Genomic DNA, 20957 nt, shown 5'->3' with positions numbered 1-20957 from the left:
ACAACCAGAGCAACGCCGTCAAAATGGCTGGCCGATGTGTTAGCCGTTGCTCTTGCCAGTGTTTTTTCGCATGAGAGCTCATTAACGTTTCGCTTGGCTAAGTGCGCACCTCGTCACTGAAACCAGTTAGCAAAATAAATTTTTGTTCAAGCTTAAACCGATATCTACGTCACTATTCGATCATTTCGAATGCAAATTACTCCCAGATTAATAAACTAGGTCGCCATCCGTGGCGCTGCCGCCGGGCTGCGGACCGGAACCTTCGGCGGAAAAAATCGGGACCCTGTTTTATAAAGCCATTTATGATACACAAGTTAAAACCCTTCGTGCCCATCGTGCATACCCAAAATCAAACTCATAAAGTGAAAGTTCAGATCTTGGAAAGTAAAAAGTGATACATGTTTAACAGTCTGCCGAATTTGATTCATAAGCAATGACCAATTGAAGTGATAGTCTGGAGATTGATTACCAGGTGAAGAAGATTATTAATACGAAGTACAAAGTTGGCAACGAAAACACCCTCTTCTAACAACAATGAAAAATGAAGTACTCCTGCTAGCGCATTACCAACAATAAACATACGCACATATTCGACCACATCAGCCACCATCGAAGTCTCCAACGGCACATTAAAACTAATTAATTATGATGCTAACAACTGAACACATAATGCATGGGCACCCCCACTCGTCGGTAGGACAGAGTACTCTATTTGGGTGCTCCACGGCGGGTCATAGCGGCATAAATCAGCTGGGCGGCGTATATGTTAATGGCCGGCCACTGCCCGACTCGACGCGTCAAAAAATTGTAGAATTGGCTCACTCCGGCGCACGTCCTTGTGATATTTCAAGAATACTGCAAGTGTCCAACGGTTGCGTAAGCAAAATTTTGGGCAGGTGAGGCATTTTGAATGCATAATGACATTTTCTTAACTCAACAGGAAGTAAGGCAGTAGCCTCCTAGAAACATATTGCTGTGCGGACTTTATTATAGATCGTCGGCGTTACAGCCAGGGACTGATTATTTCGTATCTTATAGTTGTTATAGTATTGGAGACATTTTCGAGCATATAAAGAACATATGTAGACCTATCGATGTAGCCATGTTGGCCCTCCGTGTATGGCCGTTCATGCGCGACAGTTTTCAAAGTTTTAGGGCAATCGACATGAAACTTTCCGAAAAAAACTTGTTTATGCTTCAAATGGTATCAAGATAAATCAGAATGGATCTGCTCGGACCACTATATCAAATAGCTATGGAATACTTAAAAAAGTGGGACAGTTTTTTGACAATTTATAATTTCAAAATCGCTACCAAAATCTCTGTAACTTATTTTATACCCATTACACGTAGAGCAAAATGGTTAAAAAGAATGTAAGAAGAAGAAGGGAGCGTTTCCGACCTTATAAAAAGTATATGTTCGTGATCAGGATAATCTGACCATATCTGTCTGTCCGACCGTATAAGATCTCAGGAACTATAAAAGCTAGAAAGTTGAGGTTAGATATGCAGATTCCAGAAACATAGACGCAGCACAAGTTTGTACTCATGCTGCAACGCTCACAAAGCGTACACTCCCACACTTTTGAAAAATGTTCTGATAAATTGTAATTCTGGTGTTAGTCCTGTAAATTTCTATCGATGTTCAAAAAACCTTTTTGCCACGCCCACAAACCGCCCAAAACTGTCACTTGCAAAAATTAAAAATTTTTTTTTCTATTTTACAAAGATTTGAAATATTCTAAGTATTTTCATGGCTGTAATTAACAAAATTGTTGTTCAACAAAATAGTGAGATACCAAAAAGCTGATCTTCATTTTTATTCCCTACTTTTTTTTTAATATCATTTCTATATATTTTGTACTTTAATAAAAATGTTTTATAATATATATGACAGTTATTTAGAAAACGATATATGATATCGGCGTCCTGGATTTTTCCAGAATTTTTTCTTGTATTGCTATTCGGGACGTTTTGAAAATCATTTGTTATGGGTTTAAGAGCTTCCTTGGACACCATATCAATTCAAAGGGAAAAACAGTTTATATTTTTTATTCATAAATGAATTGTTTAACTAAAGTTTCGGCAGTTAGCATATAGATAAAATTAGAATTCCTACGAATTTATTTCGTACCCACAAGACAATATTCGTAAGACTATGCGTAATGCGTTATTATATGCGTTAAATCGTACATTAAATTATAACTTACTTAGCTTATGTTATTCGAGCAAGAGAACTCGGTTTCTAGAAAAACCGCTGGTACATTGTAAGTACAGTACATTGTTATGTTCACTAGCAAATGCATTTCTTCCCTTAGCTTCTAATTAATACTTCTTTAACTAACCATTTTTATTTGGAATTGTATATGCAATTGCAAAAAAATCATATTTAATTAAGTTTCCATTAACAGAAAAGAACAAAGTATGTATCAGTTAGAAAAAAGCATTTCGGTACGGTACCGGCGTTTTGCCCTTTAGCAGCTGTATTTGACTAATTCCATGTAGTCCATAGTCCATAGGCCAGAATACATAAATATGTCAGTGCTTAATCAACAGAAAATTAATGTTGCCGGTAGTTTGCATTATCTTACCGCTAAACTCTTCGACGGCGTTAAGTATTGAGACCACCGTATCTGATAACGCATATTCGGTAGGGCATGACAATTTGCAGACTTGGCTTATATTGCACCACTACGAATTATCTATTTGTGGTTTCCAACACTTTCGGAAGATGAGACTACCAGGGGTTTTCGAGAACAGTTCTGGGTTGACTCGCACCTTAAAGCTGTCCGTACTGCTTCTTATATTTTCCCTAAACATTTACATATTTTGAACGCTAAAAGGTAAAAGCAGTTCTATATTAAATACTTTAAAGTTAGACTGAGTCCGGGTGAGTGTAACAAGTTCTATTTTATTCGGACTTGTTGTTAATACACCTAATTACCAATATGAGTGAACTAACAAGCCCAACCCTGTATAAAAATAACTTAGATTTGTAAATTTCCTAGAAACTCGAGTTTCACACAACAAAGAAGCACTTTTGTAGAGCGCTTTCTAAAACATATATTTTGTGTAACCGCTTACAGCCGATGATCAGCTGAACGCAAGGCTTATAAAATGCAAACAAAAAATATAATCAAGGCATCTACATCGATTTGTGAAAAACAATCAAAGTTTTTCTTTATTTGAAAATCTGAATTAAAGCCCGCTAGCACTACCTAATTCTTCTTTTCTTAACCATTCGATAATATTACACAGGAATCAAAATTATGTAAAAAAAAAAATATATTTTTGAAAAATCATAGGATTTTTACATGGTAAAAATGTTTTTTACATAGTATGTAAAAAACAGAAATCTTGAAATGATTGATTAGATTGTATTTTGTATACTATAAATGTATATACCTATCTAAAATGTAAATATGCTTCTTTTTATTTTTAGATATTATGAAACAGGATCAATAAAACCTCGAGCGATAGGTGGTTCAAAGCCACGCGTAGCTACAACCCCGGTCGTACAAAAAATTGCCGATTACAAACGGGAATGTCCCAGTATATTTGCGTGGGAAATACGAGATCGACTGCTATCGGAACAAGTTTGCAATAGTGATAACATTCCAAGTGTAAGTTATACTAGGAACACATAAGAATATTTCTGCACTTATTGATAAAAGTGCAAAACCACTTAAGAGAAGAAACAATTTCAATTTCACAAAAAAACCCTATAAAATATATGTATATATTTTTGATCAGGATCACTAACTATAGATGCAATTTCGATTAATACCGAAGCCCACTCTAATACCCGCAACTGCCACTACCACCCTTTTGAAAAATGTGTTGTTTTTCATTTTATTAGGATTCTTGCTCATCGAAATGCCAAAAACATTTTTGCAACGTCATTTCTTTTAAAAAATGTTTTGACTTAATTTTCATATTTGTATTTGTCTGGCCAGTCGATCTAAAAATAATTTGGCCACGTTGAGCTGATGTAACAGATAGAAAGAAGCGTTTTCGACCATAAAAAGTATACATACATATATTTTTTTATTATTATTATATATTCTTTTTATTACCTATTCCCATATCCCAGAAAATGTGGAAATTTCTTGTTTACACTTCCATTAGTTGAGTAACGGTTAGCTGATAGTCGGGGTCAGTCTCTTTTTTTTATTTTAAATATAATATCTAATCAAAAAAATAGATTAAAAACAAGATAGAATGCTATAGTCGAGTTCCCCGACTATTAGATTCCCGTTACTCAGCTAGTGGACTGCAAACGTGAAATTTCAAAATTTTGTTGAATATCGGTAGGAATTGGGAAAAAATAATTAAATGAAAAACAAGATAGAATGCCATAGTCTAGTTCCCCGGCTATCAGATACCCGTTACTCAGCTAGTGGAAGTGCAAACGAGAAATTTCAAAATTTTCTGGAATATCGGTAAAAATCGGGGGAAAAAATAATAAAATGAAAAAAAATGTCTCTATAAGCCGCATGCTTAATCTCTGGAAACTGCATGCCTAATCATTCTAGCTTTTGTAGTTCCTGAGATCGACGCGTGTATACAGACGGACGGACATGGCCAGATCGAGTCGGCTATTGATCCTGATCAAGAAGATATATACTTTATATGGACGGAAACCGGTTACATACTTTTCAACGAGTCTAGTATATCATTTTACTCTACGAGTAACGGGTATAATAAGAGCTTCACCAGTTGTTTTATCAAAAGTTTAGATATTTATATTTTATATTAAGTTGATATATTTATCGCAGTAGCACACTTTCCTAATGCGCTTCATCACTCGTGGACTGCCGCCCACAGCGATTAATTAGAGTCACTAGTAGAGTAAAATGGTATACTATATTAGATGAAAAGTCGAGTTCCCTGACTATCAGATACCCGTTCTGAGCTAGTGGAAATTTTCACATTTTTCTGGCAAATTGAAAGAAAAAGGGAACAAAAAAATTAAATAAAAAAAAATTGGTTTAAATGTTTTCACAAGTATGGGCTTGACAGTTTTGGGCGGTTTGTAGTCGTTAGAGTGGTCTTTGCAGCATGTCAATAAACTTGCGCTGCGTCTATGGCTCTGGCATGCTTAATCTCAACATTCTACCTTTTATAGTTCCTGATATCTCGACGTTCATACGGACGGACAGACAAACAGACATGTCCAGATCGACTCGGCTATTGATCCGGATCAAGAATATATATATACTTTATATGGTCAGAAACGCTTCCTTCTGCCTGTTACATACTTTTCAACGAACCTAGTATACTCTTTACTCTACGAGTAAGAAGTATACAAATTGTAAAAATTCAGCATTACATAGGTAATAGCTCCTTTTCAGCAAAATATTGATGTGAATTTGGAAAAGTGGGGTTAAGTCTTAACAATTTTAATTCGTAAAATATCGTGTACTTTTTTACAATAATCTAAACAAGAATATTAAGAGCTACAACATGACGTTCATTTCATTGATGGACTCACTTTAAATGCCTATTGAAAGTTAAGTCATTATAAAAAATAATACTTTTGTAAGGAAAGTTACATTTTTACTATATTACGGGTACAACACGAGTTTTTTTTTTGCTATTGACAGTGACAAATACTTAATTATTAAATTAAATTACTTACACTTAAATTATTAAAATGCCTTTTACAGAATGGAAATTAAGGGTATAGTGTCAAAGATATCACAACTTTTGTAACGTGGAAAAACTTAACGTTGCTTTGTCAATACAAAACAAACGTCAAAATTTCGGAAACCATAAAATTTAGAAAGCTGAATCTAAGAATGTCTTCACTTTACTTTACGTTATTTAGTGCTTTGTATATTAAAAAAATAATGGAAAGGTTTTTACAGTGCTATTGCTTCGCCCAATTCTGAAAATAGTTTCAAAACCTAGTTTCGGCAATCTGAAGTATTCTGTACTACACTCTAAAAAAAAGTATTTCATGCAGTTTTTATGGAACGGAGGGTTAGAAAGGATTACGTTTGAGGAAGGGCATCAAGAACGAAGTCCCAGTTAAAGATGGCTATAATAGATTCAAAATCGATAAGCAACGGTGCACGAGGATTAAATAATTTTGGTACAAAATCATTCCATTATATTTAAAACGGATTATGAAAAGGATATCTTCGACTCTCTCGTGTCATTTTCTGCGTTTTATAGGTTTCTCGAAAGTATGCTCTACTTATGATAAGCCGAATAAAAACATTTCCATTCTTCAGGTAAACAAAGGCATACTTTTATCTTTTTCACCAAATCCTTCAGGATAACGAATATACCTTACCTGGGGGATTTAGGTTTTGCGGTTTAATGATTTGTAGAGTCGTAGCGTTTTTAAGTCTGGATGTATACAAACGATGAAAGACTGACGAGAAAGAACAATAAGTTTGTAATTAAATGTATTAGGGATTTTAATTAATTATCTTAAATCATTCCCCTTACGAATTTATATATATTATTTTCTAACCAAATTTTAATTTTAAAGAATTCTTATATGTTTTGAAATGTTATTAACTTAAAAAGCCTTTAATTTTTTCTAAAAAAGTTCGTCCTCACATATGTATGTATACCGATTAAACATCTAGGGGTTCAGTTTATTTGATGTTCTTTGATGTTTTGTTCACAAATTTAATGGGCGAGTAATTCATTATGACTATATTTCATCGCAACGTCAATGTCCTTCTGTTAAATAAAGAACAACATTTGGCTCAAGGCCCAAGCACGTGCCAGCACTTTCGTCGACTGTGAAAGTGGCATATTTCATGTCTCCTAATGACGTTGTTCATGTATACACAAATATGTATAAATTTTGCTTATAAAAACATGTAAACCCAATATAAAAAAATGTTTTAATTTAGAAAATGTTACCATTAAAAATTGATTACACAGCAATATAACGCTTAAGACAATTTCTTCGACTGAGCCAAATGGAGTGCGAGATACGAGATTTGCAAGCAATAGAGGGAAGACTTTTGGACAAGTTGCATGCAAAAAGCTGGCTAGTTTGAGAGCCTAATTGATAGAATGAACTTCAAATGGCTTAAAATGTCTCCTTTTCTGCGGTGAAAAGTAACACAATATATTGATATAAATATACGGATATATATGTAAATATACTCGCAGAGTAAAAGGGTATACCAGATTCTTTGAAAAGTCTGTAACAGGTAGGAGGATGCGTTTCCGACCACACTTTAAAACAATGTTGTTCTGGCCATGTCTGACTTTCCGTCCGTCCGCATGAAAGTCGAAATCTCAGAAATTATTAAAGCTAGAAAGTTGGGATTACACATGCAGATTCCAGAGACAAAGACGCAGCGCAAGATTGTTGTTGATTCCTGCTGTTACCACTCCTACGCTAACGCCCACAAAATGTTTTGAATTTTGAATTTTTTTATTAGTCACACTTTTAAAAAATGTTTTGAATTTTTTGGTTTTATTATTTGTCTAGGCGTTAGATTTACTTGATACTGCATTCATAATCTTAGCTTTCTAGCTATTATACACTTATGTATGCAAGTAGTTCGCGATATCGCACGGCTTATGTGCACAGAAGAACATACCACGATCAACTATGCTTGTTTCACACTTTTCAGATTAGTTGATAAATATATATATATGTACACATATTTTTATACGAATCTATTATATCTTATTGCGAGAACGGATAACTACATATGAATATATATATTTTTATATGATTGAAGTGCCGTGTGGGATCTAGAATCGACAACCGAGCTATCATAATAAGTATACTAGAATGGTTTAAGCCATCTGGCTTCGATTTCCGTGTACATATCTTTCTCGCTCTCAAAAGCGGATTGGCTGAAATATTTGGTTAGCCAATCGAGAAGCAGCAATAAAGCAAGGGGGTTGGCTCAAAAAGTTACGCATCCATCACGAGTTTGGTTAGAAAGCATGAAAGAAGTAGGAAATATGTTTGGTCTTCAGTAATTTAAACCGCTCCAAGGCATCATACTCAGTACATATGTGCACAAGATTTTTTCAGGTCTTGCATTCGCATTCGCGTCAGTAAATAAGACCGTTTACATGTGTTTCAGTACACATCGTTTTCCCATTTGGAAATGTACCTATTGTGTCCATGTATTTTATTATACGCAGTAAATTGGGATTAATTGCAGGTTTCATCTATTAACCGAGTCTTACGTAACCTAGCTTCACAAAAGGAGCAGCAAGCTCAGCAACAAAACGAATCTGTTTATGAAAAGCTTCGCATGTTTAATGGTCAAACGGGTGGATGGGCATGGTATCCAAGCAATACAACGACGCCACATTTAACGCTACCACCAGCAGCTTCCGTTGTGACATCTCCGGCCAATTTATCAGGACAGGCAAATCGGGATGATGGTCAGAAAAGAGGCAAGTACTAATATTGAATACAAATAATTATATACTGAACTGATTAAAGCTAGAATGAACGCATATTCCGAGTCCATATTTGTTGTTAGATTGTTATAAATTTGTTGTAAGCTACAAAGTTAAACTTTATATTTTCAATACCTTATCAAAGCGTTTCACACTATTTTGCAGCACAAGTGTTGCTCCTGCACCACAACTAGTTACTTATAAAACATGTGCCCACGGGCCCAAATCGCGAGGCGGGGAGTTTCTACATAGTATGTGCATATGTATGGAGATATTTATCTACAGTTAACATTATTGCTCTAGAAGTAAACGTGTCCTAAGATTATTTGTATACTTCTTGGCTCGTTTGTCCAATTCATTATAATCATAATTTATAAAAGTATTTTAGTGATAGTGGAGTTAGAGACAGAAAGTATCAGGTGCATATGTACATTGTGCATTGTGCATACAACGCACAATCGTATGTACATACATGCATATATCAATGTAAATAATCCAACATGCATACATATTTACGAGAATATAAAAATGCGCTACATTAATGCGATCCTCTGTTTACTGTGATGACTATAGAGGACTTGAAGTCTGGGTAAAAATAAAAATATTCAAGTAAAATGTAATCATTATTATGCACTAACGTACTAAACAAAAATTAAGTTAAGTAAATCTATTAAGAAAGATCTTCCACTAATGAAAAACTGGGGTTAAAATTGTCATAATATAAATTTCCTTCTGTCCACTTTCATTGAGAAGAACATGCGTACATTGCAAGAAAGGGCCTTGTGCTAAATAAAATTCAACCCTCCTTAGAGTCGGAAACAAACAATTGCAAGTATTTTGTCACAGATGATCAAACAACAGGGTAAACAAATAGTTAATTTGTTGGTCATTTGTTATTTGCCATTAAGTTTCATTGAATCAGCTACTCTATCCCAGCTTCTGGTAGGTTGAATTGTTTTTGTTTTTTCTTCAATCAATAAATTGAGCTAACATATGTCTTCATTACCAGTTACCATCAACCGACCCTTTAATAACATTTTACTTTATCTAATGTCGTTCCGTTGCGACGATTAAAACTAAGTCAATTAAGAAAAGAAATTAAATTTGTTAGTGGAATTAAAGAAAATGCATAGACATTATGACTACAACCGACTATTTAAAAATTCTTTTAATTTTCTAATCCTTATTTATACCCTTTACTCGTATAAATATATTATGTACATATGTTACAAATTTTTTTAAAGTTATCTTGCCTATTTCTTCCGATATTCCAAAAACATTTTCACAACGCCCACTCTTACTTAATGTGATACACATATATATACGATTAGAATCAATTAAATATATTCTTGATTAATGTCCCAGGCCTGGGTCATATAGTCAAGTCCGTCTGTTCGTATACGCGGCCAGATCACGGAAACTTAATGAACTTTGGCGTTTCTTCTTTTTTTTTTAAGTACGTCTTAGATCGAAAATTTAATGTATTACTTTCAATATTTGTTTTAGAATTACAATTTTCAGTAGAAGTTTCGCATACAAACTCTCACGATAGTACGTCGGATGGCAACTCTGAACATAATTCATCCGGGGACGAAGACTCTCAAATGCGGTTGCGCCTAAAAAGGAAGTTACAGCGCAATCGGACATCATTTTCTAATGAGCAAATTGACAGTCTCGAAAAAGGTAACCTTTATTTGTATTTTAACGGGAAATAAATTTTACTCTTACGTACATGACAAACTCGAGACGCGTTTGTGATGTTAGACCATACAGTTTCCATTTCTATTTTAAAATGTTGCAAGGGTGTGTCTAAGGGCATTCATGAGCAGTCAACAAATATTCTGCTTATACCTATACATACATGTATTATAAGGTTGGTTTTAAGGTCGGATATACCAGGCTCGTCTTTAATATGGAACTACTAAGATTAGAGAATCACTTCTAAAACTATAACGTAATTCTAATTTAATTGTCACGAGACTTATCTTACTACATTAAATGATTGGATAATATAATTATGAGATACGAAAATGTCGTTTTGTTTAGTGGCGCGCCTTGGGAAACGGCATATTTTGCTTTTCTTACTACCATCAAAGCTATAATAAGCGATTTAAAAGGTACTTGATGCTGATAATAAATGTATGTATACTCTTAATAGTAGGGTCAGTCAATTGCACATCAAAGTTAGGTACAACTAAAAACTACACCAAATTTTTTTGTTACGTCCATCCGTAAAGAAAAAGAGACCTCAAAATACCTCTTGCTTATAGAGAACTATTTTAAGTATATATACATTGGGCAAAATTAATTGTACATATAAATTTCTCGCATGTTTGCTTTGTTTAAAACTAAGACCTGACAAAGAACTTTCAGCGAGATTAATATTTGTTAAAATATATTATTTCATATATATTTGTTAATATATTAATAGTATTAGGTCCATTTTGGTATTAATCATTAATTTATAATCGAACTTATACATTTGAATTTTTATCGACGTGCATTGCAGAATTTGAACGAACACATTATCCGGATGTTTTTGCGCGAGAAAGGCTTGCAGATAAAATTGGTTTGCCAGAGGCACGTATTCAGGTTTGTCTTTCAGTTTTGTTTAATTATATTCTGTTTGTAGTCCTATTTTGCATAACTACATTTTTTTTTTCTCAATTATTTTAATATGTTCACACATATAACATTTTTGTTCCATAAAAAAAAATTATTTAAGAAATTATCCAGAAGTGTATTTTGTTTGGAATTTCTCCTTGCATTTAAGCAGAGCTTCGAATAATTTGGTGGTCAATTAAAGCGTCAAGTGTATTTTATTAGAAACTTCTCCTACCATTAAAGCCCAGTTAATTTAAAAATAAAATTAATCTTCGATTAATTTTGTGGTCATTTGAAGCGTCAAGATCTCTGTAAACTTAATAAAAAAAAACAGAGAAAAACCCGTTCTCCATTTGAGAATTTTTGATTTAAAAATCTAGCCAAGATGCTCAACGTATACTTAGAACGAGATGAAAGCATTCTCAGGTTTCCAATAACAATCGCCAATTGAAAAAATTACTCCTCGATATTGAGAGAACCAATCTCGATATCAAAAAGAACCGATTTCGAACCAATTGTCAATCCAAAATGAAAATTATTTAAAAATTCATTTAATTATCATAAATATTACATTCTTTTTATATTTTACAATTTCATTTTAATCAATAATTAAAGCAATATTAAATACTATTAAAAAAAAACGCATTTTTGTTTTTAACTGTTTTATGTTTTAAGAAATATCCAAGTGCTCAAGTTTCTGGCGAGGTTTGTTAAACTTCTGATGGAGATTTTTCTTTTTGAAACCTCCGGGAATTAAAAATATTTTTCATAAGATTTTGTTGTAAATAATCTTTACCTATACGTACATATGAATATGTCGAATATTAAATCAAAATAACATAAAATTCACACATAAATTAAGGCAATGCTTTTTATAAGTTATATTGTTTAAATATTCGACACAAAAATAATTATTATTTATTATTAAACTTGTAAGTAAGTAAGCACATATAATTACTTACATACGCATGACACATTCCCGCAACCGATGACACAAATATAGTTACTTACAAGTGGAGAAGCACTTTAGTTAGCCGATTTATACGACTTTTCGCAAGGTAATATTTAATTGTTAAGGATTCGAAGCTAAAATCGATAGCTCCGAGAGAAGATTTTTCTCATCTGAAAATATCTCCATTGAGATCGTTTTCGTCTCGAAATCAAGGTTCCTCTCGTGAGAATGTTTGAGGCCATTGAGTACGCTGAGCGCAACCGATGTCTTCTTCTTCACCCTCAATTTTTGTGGGTGTAATAACTAGAATGGAGCAAAAAGTTTCTGAAAGTTTAAGTATTACTACACCCAGTTTAACACCCACAAACATATTCAAATAACAAAAGGTTTTACAGGTTAATGAAAAGAACAGTACCTTCCTTGTTTTTTATCATAATTCGGTATACTCCAGTTTTTTAACAATATATAATTTGGATTTTATAAAGATAAAGAAAATATAGCTGCCTCAGACACATTAATAAAATTATTTGAAGATAATACCGAAAAAATCCGCAAGGGTATATAAGCTCCGGCTTGTAGAAGAATGCTTAATTTTTAGTTATACCCGCTACTGGTAGAGTAAAAGGGTAACTCGTACTTTATTCGTTAAAAAAATGTTGCAGTATGCAAAGGAAGCGTTTCTGACCATGTAAAGTATATATATTCCTGATCCTGATACTACTGATCCTGATCAAATATATATATATATTTACATACATAGTTTAAATGGTGGTATACAAATAAAGCAACAATAGGCTTTAATACCCATAAATAAAACATTTATCAAAATTTTTGCAACACATGCATAAGAGTGCCAACGTCGCAAATAATCTTAAATGATTTACCTTCCTTGTTTTTTATCATAATTCGGTATACTCCAGTTTTTTAACAATATATAATTTGGATTTTATAAAGATAAAGAAAATATAGCTGCCTCAGACACATTAATAAAATTATTTGAAGATAATACCGAAAAAATCCGCAAGGGTATATAAGCTCCGGCTTGTAGAAGAATGCTTAATTTTTAGTTATACCCGCTACTGGTAGAGTAAAAGGGTAACTCGTACTTTATTCGTTAAAAAAATGTTGCAGTATGCAAAGGAAGCGTTTCTGACCATGTAAAGTATATATATTCCTGATCCTGATACTACTGATCCTGATCAAATATATATATATATTTACATACATAGTTTAAATGGTGGTATACAAATAAAGCAACAATAGGCTTTAATACCCATAAATAAAACATTTATCAAAATTTTTGCAACACATGCATAAGAGTGCCAAAGTCGCAAATAATCTTAAATGATTTACCTCGGTCCGTTTTTTTTATTACTGTATCTTGTAACGTAATAGTAAATCATTTTAACTCGAGGCGGCGTCAAGAATAAGCAGCGGAACGGGCGGTTTAAAAGTCATCCCTCAAACAGGCTTTTCACCCCTACGTCTACTGTGTTGTTTTGTCGTCAAAGTGAGATGAAATATTCATCGTTCCGCTGTTGATTATTTGTTTAAGTGAATAAAAACAATTTGACTGTAAAAATACTTGAAACTTCTTGTGATTTTTCGCATTGAGTGGTAATAACGGGGGCGAAGTGGAATATACCAAATTGAAGGGCTTAGGCGGAAGTCGGAGTGGGAGCTGCAACAATAACGCTGGGTAGTAAATGTCATAGTGAAAATATATTAAAGCAAAAAAATATTGTAATCCGTTTTTACCCCTTTGTCATCTCCAATGTTTCGGCTCACTTTATTTCGCTTGTGTTATGTTAGAAGTAAAACCGCATACAAAGGGTTTATTTGCCCCTAAACTAAACTGCGTGACAAAAGAAATAGGTTCATTAGACTGCAAATGTTTTCTTCTCAAAGAAAACAATTTTTTTATGCTCTATCCTGTTCCACTTCAATAATAATACAAATTAATTCTCACAGTTCGAAAAATGCATTATCCCAATAATGAAATTTATTTCTTATGTTTTCAGTAAACTGCAAACAAACCGTATACTGAAAAATTTTAAACACTCAATTTGCTTTCTTTAACATAAGAGTAACCACCTTCTACTTTCCTCTAAATTCTTTTAAGTCCATAAAATACAGAGCTCTACATCAAATATTTCATTAATTCAGCGGAACTGAAATTATTATTTTTGCACATCAGACTTTACAAGAGTACAACCATACATTAACTGGGAAGTTTAAATTATAATTTTTTCTGTTGCACCTATCCCGCTATTCCGTCTGAACTGTTGGATGTTTTCAAAGCCTTGGTAAGCTAAAATAGTATTTGTCTTCTCGGTTGTTGTTAATTTATAACAAAACACGTTCTACATCATCATACCCTCCATAGCTTACATCATAGTTCAGAATCTAACTAATGTAACTAACTTAATATAACTAGCATCCCCGTACGTGTTTCGCCACGTATAACTGTAAATAATACAACAAAATAATTGATACATAAATTTCATTTATTAAAAAAAAAACAATTATATATAATTGCTATTTATTTAAAACTCAAACCAAAAATTTGGGTACAAAACATTTTTTGTTTTTGCATTTTGAGCACGAAACAAACGGTTAGAAACATAAAGTAGGCCATGTTAAAAAGATGATTTCTCCAAATGTACACACCTGTTACTCAGTGAAAGTGCGAACGAGAAATTGCGAAATTTTCTGGAACATCGGTAAAAATAAAATAAAATTTAAAAGTTTTACAAAAGGCGCGTGGTCCAAATATTTCTAGTATACCGATGGAAAATGGCAACCCCAATAATATATCGAAATATTTCAAAACATTTTTAAAAAGTGGGCGTGGCAATTTTTGTGCGGTTTGTGTGCGCTAGAGCGTGGCAACATTTGAAAAAAAAACTTGCGCTGCGTCTATGACTCAGGAATCTGCATGCTTAATCTCAACTTTCTAACTTTTACAGTTCCTGAGATCGAGACGTTCATACGGACAAGCGGACGGACGTGGCGAAATCGAGTTTATAGTGTCGGAAACGCTTCCTTCTACCTGTTATATTACTTTCAACGAATTTAGTATATAATTTTACTCTACAAGAAAGCGGTATACAAATTAAAAAAAAAAAATGGCAATGACATAAGCTGTTCATAAACGCTAAAACGAAAAAAACAGAAGTCGGGTCGGCAGATTTCTATGGTGGGCTAGTAGCTAATAATATGTAGCTATATAAATTATTTAGCTTCATTGTTTTCTCCTTTTAGTTTATATAGTTATTTTTTGAAGAAAATGTAAAATATATTATTATATTATTCAAATATATTGTTTTTATAAGAAAAATAAATAAATGAACTTCATCGAGGAGTATTTTTAATAGGTTTGGTTTTCAAACCGACGAGCTAAATGGCGTCGAGAAGAAAAAATGCGAACTCAGAGACGATCGGCCGATACCGTGGATGGCAGTGGTCGACCCAGCACGTCAAATAATCCTTCAGGGACAACAGCATCTTCCTCCGTCGCAACGTCAAATAACTCGAATCCAGGGATTGCTAACTCAGCCATTATCGTTGCAGAACGAGCATCATCTGCATTAATTAGTAATAGCCTACCCGACGCTTCGAATGGACCAACTGTAAGATATTTTCGTTGATCGTAATATTTTTACATTTTCTTACATTTTTTTAAATAGGTTCTTGGTGGTGAAGCTAATGCTACACACACCAGCTCTGAAAGCCCACCACTTCAGCCAGCGACACCGCGGCTACCCTTAAATTCTGGATTCAACACCATGTACTCATCTATCCCACAACCGATTGCAACGATGGCTGAGAATTACAAGTATGTTTTTTATTTTTAAGTTAGTGCCCAAATTATTCTTCTTAAATTTAATTTAAAAACAACAAGAATGGAAGCTGGTTTTGGCATGCCGGAGCTTATATATTTAAAAAATATCTAATCTATGCCGAGCTTTATAGTTAAAAACAACGAAGGTACTTTTCTACTTATTTTCTATTTTTCCCATGACAGCTATATGATATAGTTATCCCAACCAGCCTATTTCGACTTATGTATGTATATATTTCTAAAACAAGTTTGCGTAAAAACAGCCAAGTCCGTGGCTATATCAACTCGGACAAAAAATATTTATATGCTTTATATGGTCACAAGTGTCTCAAAATTCCCTCTGCAAGGGTATAAAATTGGCTAGGCAGCACTGTTTTTTTTTTTTGCTCGCCTCCATGCCTAACGATTCCATTGTTTCCAAAGTCCGAATTAATAGCCATTGTAGCCTTATTGTAGCCATAATAAACGATTTTTTTTGAGCTAATAAAATATATTTTTATTTGCGTCACGCAACCAATTGAATGGTTTTAAAACGTAGAAACTAACAATTGCAACAAACATTACACGGAAACATAACAGCAATAATGAAATTACAATTTGATTGACATTGGATTTAGACAATATTTTTTGGCGTTCTTTGCCTTCCCCTTGTCCAAAGGTATCCTGGATGACACCTCTTCGGTCTACGCCTGGTCGTCAGGTTAGCTAATGCTCCCTAACTGAGGGGATGTTGAGGTCGTTAATGATGTTAAAATTTCCCGCATACCAGGGCGCGTTTGTGATTGTGCGCAACGCTCGGTTTTGGACCCTTTGGACTCTCATAATTTTAGAGTCCAGTTCAGCTTCCAGAGTTCCCGCGGCAAGTTGGTGCAATTTTATTGGTGTGCTGCCTCCATGTGAGCCGTTTGTCCAGGGTCAATCCCAGCTACTGCGCCTGGGGAGATTAAAGGATAAGCGTGTCCTGCAGATTAAACTTAGGGACGGTTTTGTGCCTCAGGGAAAACTTACAATGTTGGGACTTATCACCATTAATTGATATGTTCCAAATAACATAAGAAATGCCAGATTCTAGCTTAAAAATCTGAAATAGAGTTCAATGTATCAGCATTATTGAATTCATTTTTGTTATACAAATATTTGATTTAATATAAATTTAGAATTTCAGCGTACAAAATATTTTAAGAACTTCACTCAGGTAATCATTTAATCTAAAACTTTTTACATTGCTGATTATTTGACAGCTCATCATTAGGATCAATGACACCGTCATGCTTACAACAACGCGATGCCTATCCTTACATGTTTCACGATCCGTTATCACTAGGATCTCCCTATGTGCCAGCCCACCACCGGAATACAGCTTGCAATCCCGCAGCTGCGCACCAACAGCCACCTCAACATGGCGTTTATACCAATAGTTCTGCAATGCCGTCATCAAATACAGGTAATGTTGTGAACCTATTGTTACAGGTGTCTGTTAACAACCATTCATTTTTTAAGGTGTAATTTCTGCAGGCGTTTCGGTGCCTGTCCAGATTTCAACGCAAAACGTGTCTGACTTAACGGGAAGCAATTACTGGCCACGTCTTCAGTGATCGTCAATCTTTGACTCACCATTAGATCTTTTATCAAAGGCGACTGCCGCGGCAATCATTGCCGCACAAGCAGGCGAGGAAAGACATAAACACCGAAATGCGCATTCAATTGTTAGTATACACACTACAAAAAGTAACAAAAACCCACCTAGTTTAAAGAGACAGACAATGTGCTGTTCATCCAGATATTTAAATATGACCGTCGGGGCGGGGAAGGATGTAGATGTTGTAATAGGTCAAGGTCTTATAGTTTCCTTAACACCACGTATTTCAGGAAAGCCGGATCTCTTTGGCAGTCCTAGCATGAACTATCATCAGGACTTTCAAGTAATTTAGAAAGGGGTTTCCCTTTCAACCTGAAACGTGTATACTGCATTCTGAATGTGTTTTAAAAAGGTACACAATATGTCTCATAAGTCTAAAATAAACCGAATGATTAAATAAAGATGTTGTTATTAATTAAACAAAAATGTAATATTTTTAACAATATTTCCGCTTGTTTTACATCCTTTTGAAGTTCCGACATTCCTAACATGCTAAGAGTTTGTTTTAATAAGTTATAGTATATTTAACAGATAATATATTTTTTTATCAACCATTAAAAAAAAAGGGTTGAACTTTTAAGATGTAACTAACCTTAAATGCTCGAATATTTGGTATTTATTTCTTAACAAAATATACATAGATATAGACCCAGTGCAATTATTTTCATGTTAAAACTATTTTTTTTATTTTTAACCTTTTTTAACCAAAATTGTATATCCGTAATATATTTATGTTAAAACACCTTTATTACAGACTTGTCCCACACATTAACTCAGCCATAGTGATTTGATGACCTTTGCGCTTTTTCTTGCAGACCCGCATTCCACGGCTAAAATATTGCCGTTATGCAAAGCGTTATACATCAGATACATTTAGGAGCGTTCACATCAAATTCGTAACTTCCTATTTAACTTCCAATACCTTCTTAGTTTTCTAAATTTAACAATTTTTTGGTTGTCGACTAGTAATACTAAGCAAAACAAAAACAAACGTACTTTTATCATTGTCGGTGCTCTTAGTTTCTTCTACTTAACGTAATTTTAAACAAATTTCTTATAATCTTTTATAAAATGTAAATCATTCATAAATGAATATGAAAATAATTATTTATCAACATCGCCATAGCTGATCACGGAATTGTTTCGTTTCCCATTGTAACCATTCCACATTTTTAATAAAAATTATACATTTTTAAGTTTTGCGAAAAATATTGAATGATTCCAATTAAAGGCTTTAATGTATACTTTAAGAGGGAAACTATTTTCTTTGTCGCCTTATAAGCATTTGGACGAAATTTTAATCCTGCAACTAAATGTATCTAAGTTATATTGAGGAATGTTAATACATGAACATAAAATATTTATCCACATTGTACATAGCTATTATAAGATATATATAGGTACTATAAAGTGTTTCTAATATGATCGGATGCAATTAAGTAAAACCATTGAATAATTTGCTTTAAAAAACAGTAAACCTCATATAGACTCAATTAATTTTAAGTTAATAAATAAATATTACTGTGCGTATACTGGTCTATATCTTTTAATAATTCTATATTATAAAATAATATTTAATTTTTAATAAATGTTGTGTACATGATTTTTTTAAATATATGTTAATTTTACTCCATATGTACACCATTTGTAAAAGAAATAGCTAGTTTTTAAACAAAAACTTATAACAACGTAAGATTGAAATGAATTGCAACGAACTTGACTCCAATGAAGGAAATGAGCCAACATCTCATCCAGATAAGCACCACCCCAACAAGCCTTCAGGTTTATAAATTTAATAATAAAAAGTCGTATATTTATAATGTATGGTTCAAATTTATAAATAGAATAAATTAATGTAATATTTCAGAATATACAGGCGTATCGGTTGTTCTTAAAAGGAACTTAATAAAATCGTACAAAAATGTAAAAATATTTTTTTACACTCTTACATTTTTCAATGCGAATTTAATAGAGAGTCCAACGTATATCAATACAAATTGGAACCGTTAGGAGTTTTCGTTAAGAATCTATAAATCCCCAGATTCAAAAATATAACAAGCAAGTATAATAGGAGAGTGCCTCAATTTTCAGAGCTCTACCTATCGGCGGTCACATTTATTGCTGATAACATTTTAATAAATGGTTCGATTTTGAACAATTCTTGTTCGTGGATATGAACAAACAACCAGTCACAATTTTGGAATATCTTTGGGCATGTAGACAGTTGGTGGTAAGTGAAAGAAGCTACAGTTTTAAGTAGGCGTGCACTGCGTAGAGCATGTATGTCGAGGCTCTAATAGCCCCAAGATCTAAATGTTTTTACATGGCTATATCACAGGCAATGGCTAGAAATCTTGAATAAGAGTATTTAAATATACTTTATCGGGTTGATAACTATATTCCACATGTTACAAAATATTCCACGACATTCCTGAGTACTCTACCATTGAGAGTTATTTATTATTCAAACCCAACTTAGTCTTGAAATAAAATAAAATAAGTAAAAATAAAATAATTGCTCAAGGGAGCCTCTAATAAGGGAAGGACATAAGGGCGTAAGGAAAATATTAATTTTGATTTATTTTTTTGATATCTAAACAGGGCTGTGAGCCACACTAAGCTATTTTGAACACAAGCTAGCGCATTTCTGCTAAGAGAAAGAAATACCCTATGCTGGTAATGATCGTTTGACAGTATCATTTAATTGCTGGAGCTCATGTATACATTTTAATTATAATGGAGTATTTCCACTATGCAATGGTCGACTTTGTCTGTTGAATGCTATGACATTTATAAATTTTGAAAATAATATGCATGTGAATTAAATATAAAAAAAACGACCAGCCACCATAAAAAGTTTATTATTATTGAAATTGTCTTTTTAACATAATGTGTATCTCTGTTTCGCCCTGAAACAACGTCCCAGCAAGTCGACGAGCCAGATCGTTTTACGGCTCCGAGTACCAGTTATTCAAAAAAATGACATATCAAGTATTAAAAAGGCGGACTATTTTTATAACTGTGCGTTGACCGCGTGCATCTGGAGTGATATTCATGGTGCCTACCATATAGAGCCATCTAGTTCCTAGACGATTATATATTTCCTAGACTTCTGCCAAAGGAAGTAAGAGGAAGATATATGCAATTAGGAAAGCCCGACTGTTTCCCTGATTGGCAACTATGCACTTTCATTCATTTTTATTATACCCGTTACTCGTAGATAAAAAATGTGTAGTAGATTCGTTAAAAACGTAACAGGAAGTGTTTCCATTCTATAAAATATATATATTTTTAAAAGCCGAGTCGATTTGGCCATGTCCGCCTGTCCGTCCATATGAACGTCGTGATCTCAAAAACTATAAAAGCTAGAAAGTTCAGAAACGCATGCAGATTTTAGAGACGTAAGCGCAGCGCAAGTTTGTTTACATATGTATGTACGTCCAAAAACGGCCACGCCCCACGCACAAATCACCCAAAACTGCCACGACCATTCTTTTGAAAAATGTTTCGAATTATTT

General features: G+C 33.5%; 1 protein-coding gene across 8 annotated transcripts; it reads left to right on the top strand.

Moving 5' to 3' along the window:
- The first annotated feature begins 42 nt into the window (after positions 1 to 42).
- LOC6555832 (paired box protein Pax-6) lies at positions 43 to 18517 on the top strand. 8 transcript variants are annotated; one of them, XR_003408189.1, is made up of 10 exons: positions 43 to 896; positions 3443 to 3623; positions 8157 to 8394; positions 9907 to 10083; positions 10910 to 10992; positions 15334 to 15588; positions 15646 to 15794; positions 17042 to 17244; positions 17301 to 17506; positions 18194 to 18517. XR_003408189.1 is itself a non-coding variant. In XM_001982662.3 (9 exons), the coding sequence occupies exons 1-9, from the start codon at positions 646 to 648 to the stop codon at positions 17393 to 17395; spliced, it is 1632 nt and encodes a 543-aa protein (XP_001982698.1). In that variant the 5' UTR covers positions 43 to 645; the 3' UTR covers positions 17396 to 17864. The 8 variants fall into 8 exon arrangements, 6 of the variants coding, with proteins under 6 accessions (XP_001982698.1, XP_026839044.1, XP_026839043.1 ...); XR_003408190.1 differs by lacking the exon at positions 18194 to 18517 and adding an exon at positions 17670 to 17864; XM_001982662.3 differs by lacking the exon at positions 18194 to 18517 and having other exon boundaries at positions 17301 to 17864.
- Positions 18518 to 20957: the final 2440 nt, after the last annotated feature.

This window comes from Drosophila erecta, unplaced genomic scaffold (genome assembly GCF_003286155.1).
Source record: "Drosophila erecta strain 14021-0224.00,06,07 unplaced genomic scaffold, DereRS2 tig00000294-arrow-arrow-pilon, whole genome shotgun sequence".
Taxonomy (NCBI): Eukaryota; Metazoa; Arthropoda; class Insecta; order Diptera; family Drosophilidae; genus Drosophila; species Drosophila erecta.
Note: the sequence above shows the minus strand (reverse complement) of the source record. Positions and strands in the feature narration are given on the sequence as shown.

Excerpts from the sequence above, each read along its gene's own strand:
- LOC6555832 (XM_001982662.3), top strand. The coding sequence starts at position 646 with ATGATGCTAACAACTGAACACATAATGCATGGGCACCCCCACTCGTCG. Across the intron at positions 3,624-8,156 it reads ATAGTGATAACATTCCAAGT|GTTTCATCTATTAACCGAGT; the intron begins GTAAGTTATACT and ends GATTAATTGCAG. Across the intron at positions 10,993-15,333 it reads TGCCAGAGGCACGTATTCAG|GTTTGGTTTTCAAACCGACG; the intron begins GTTTGTCTTTCA and ends TATTTTTAATAG.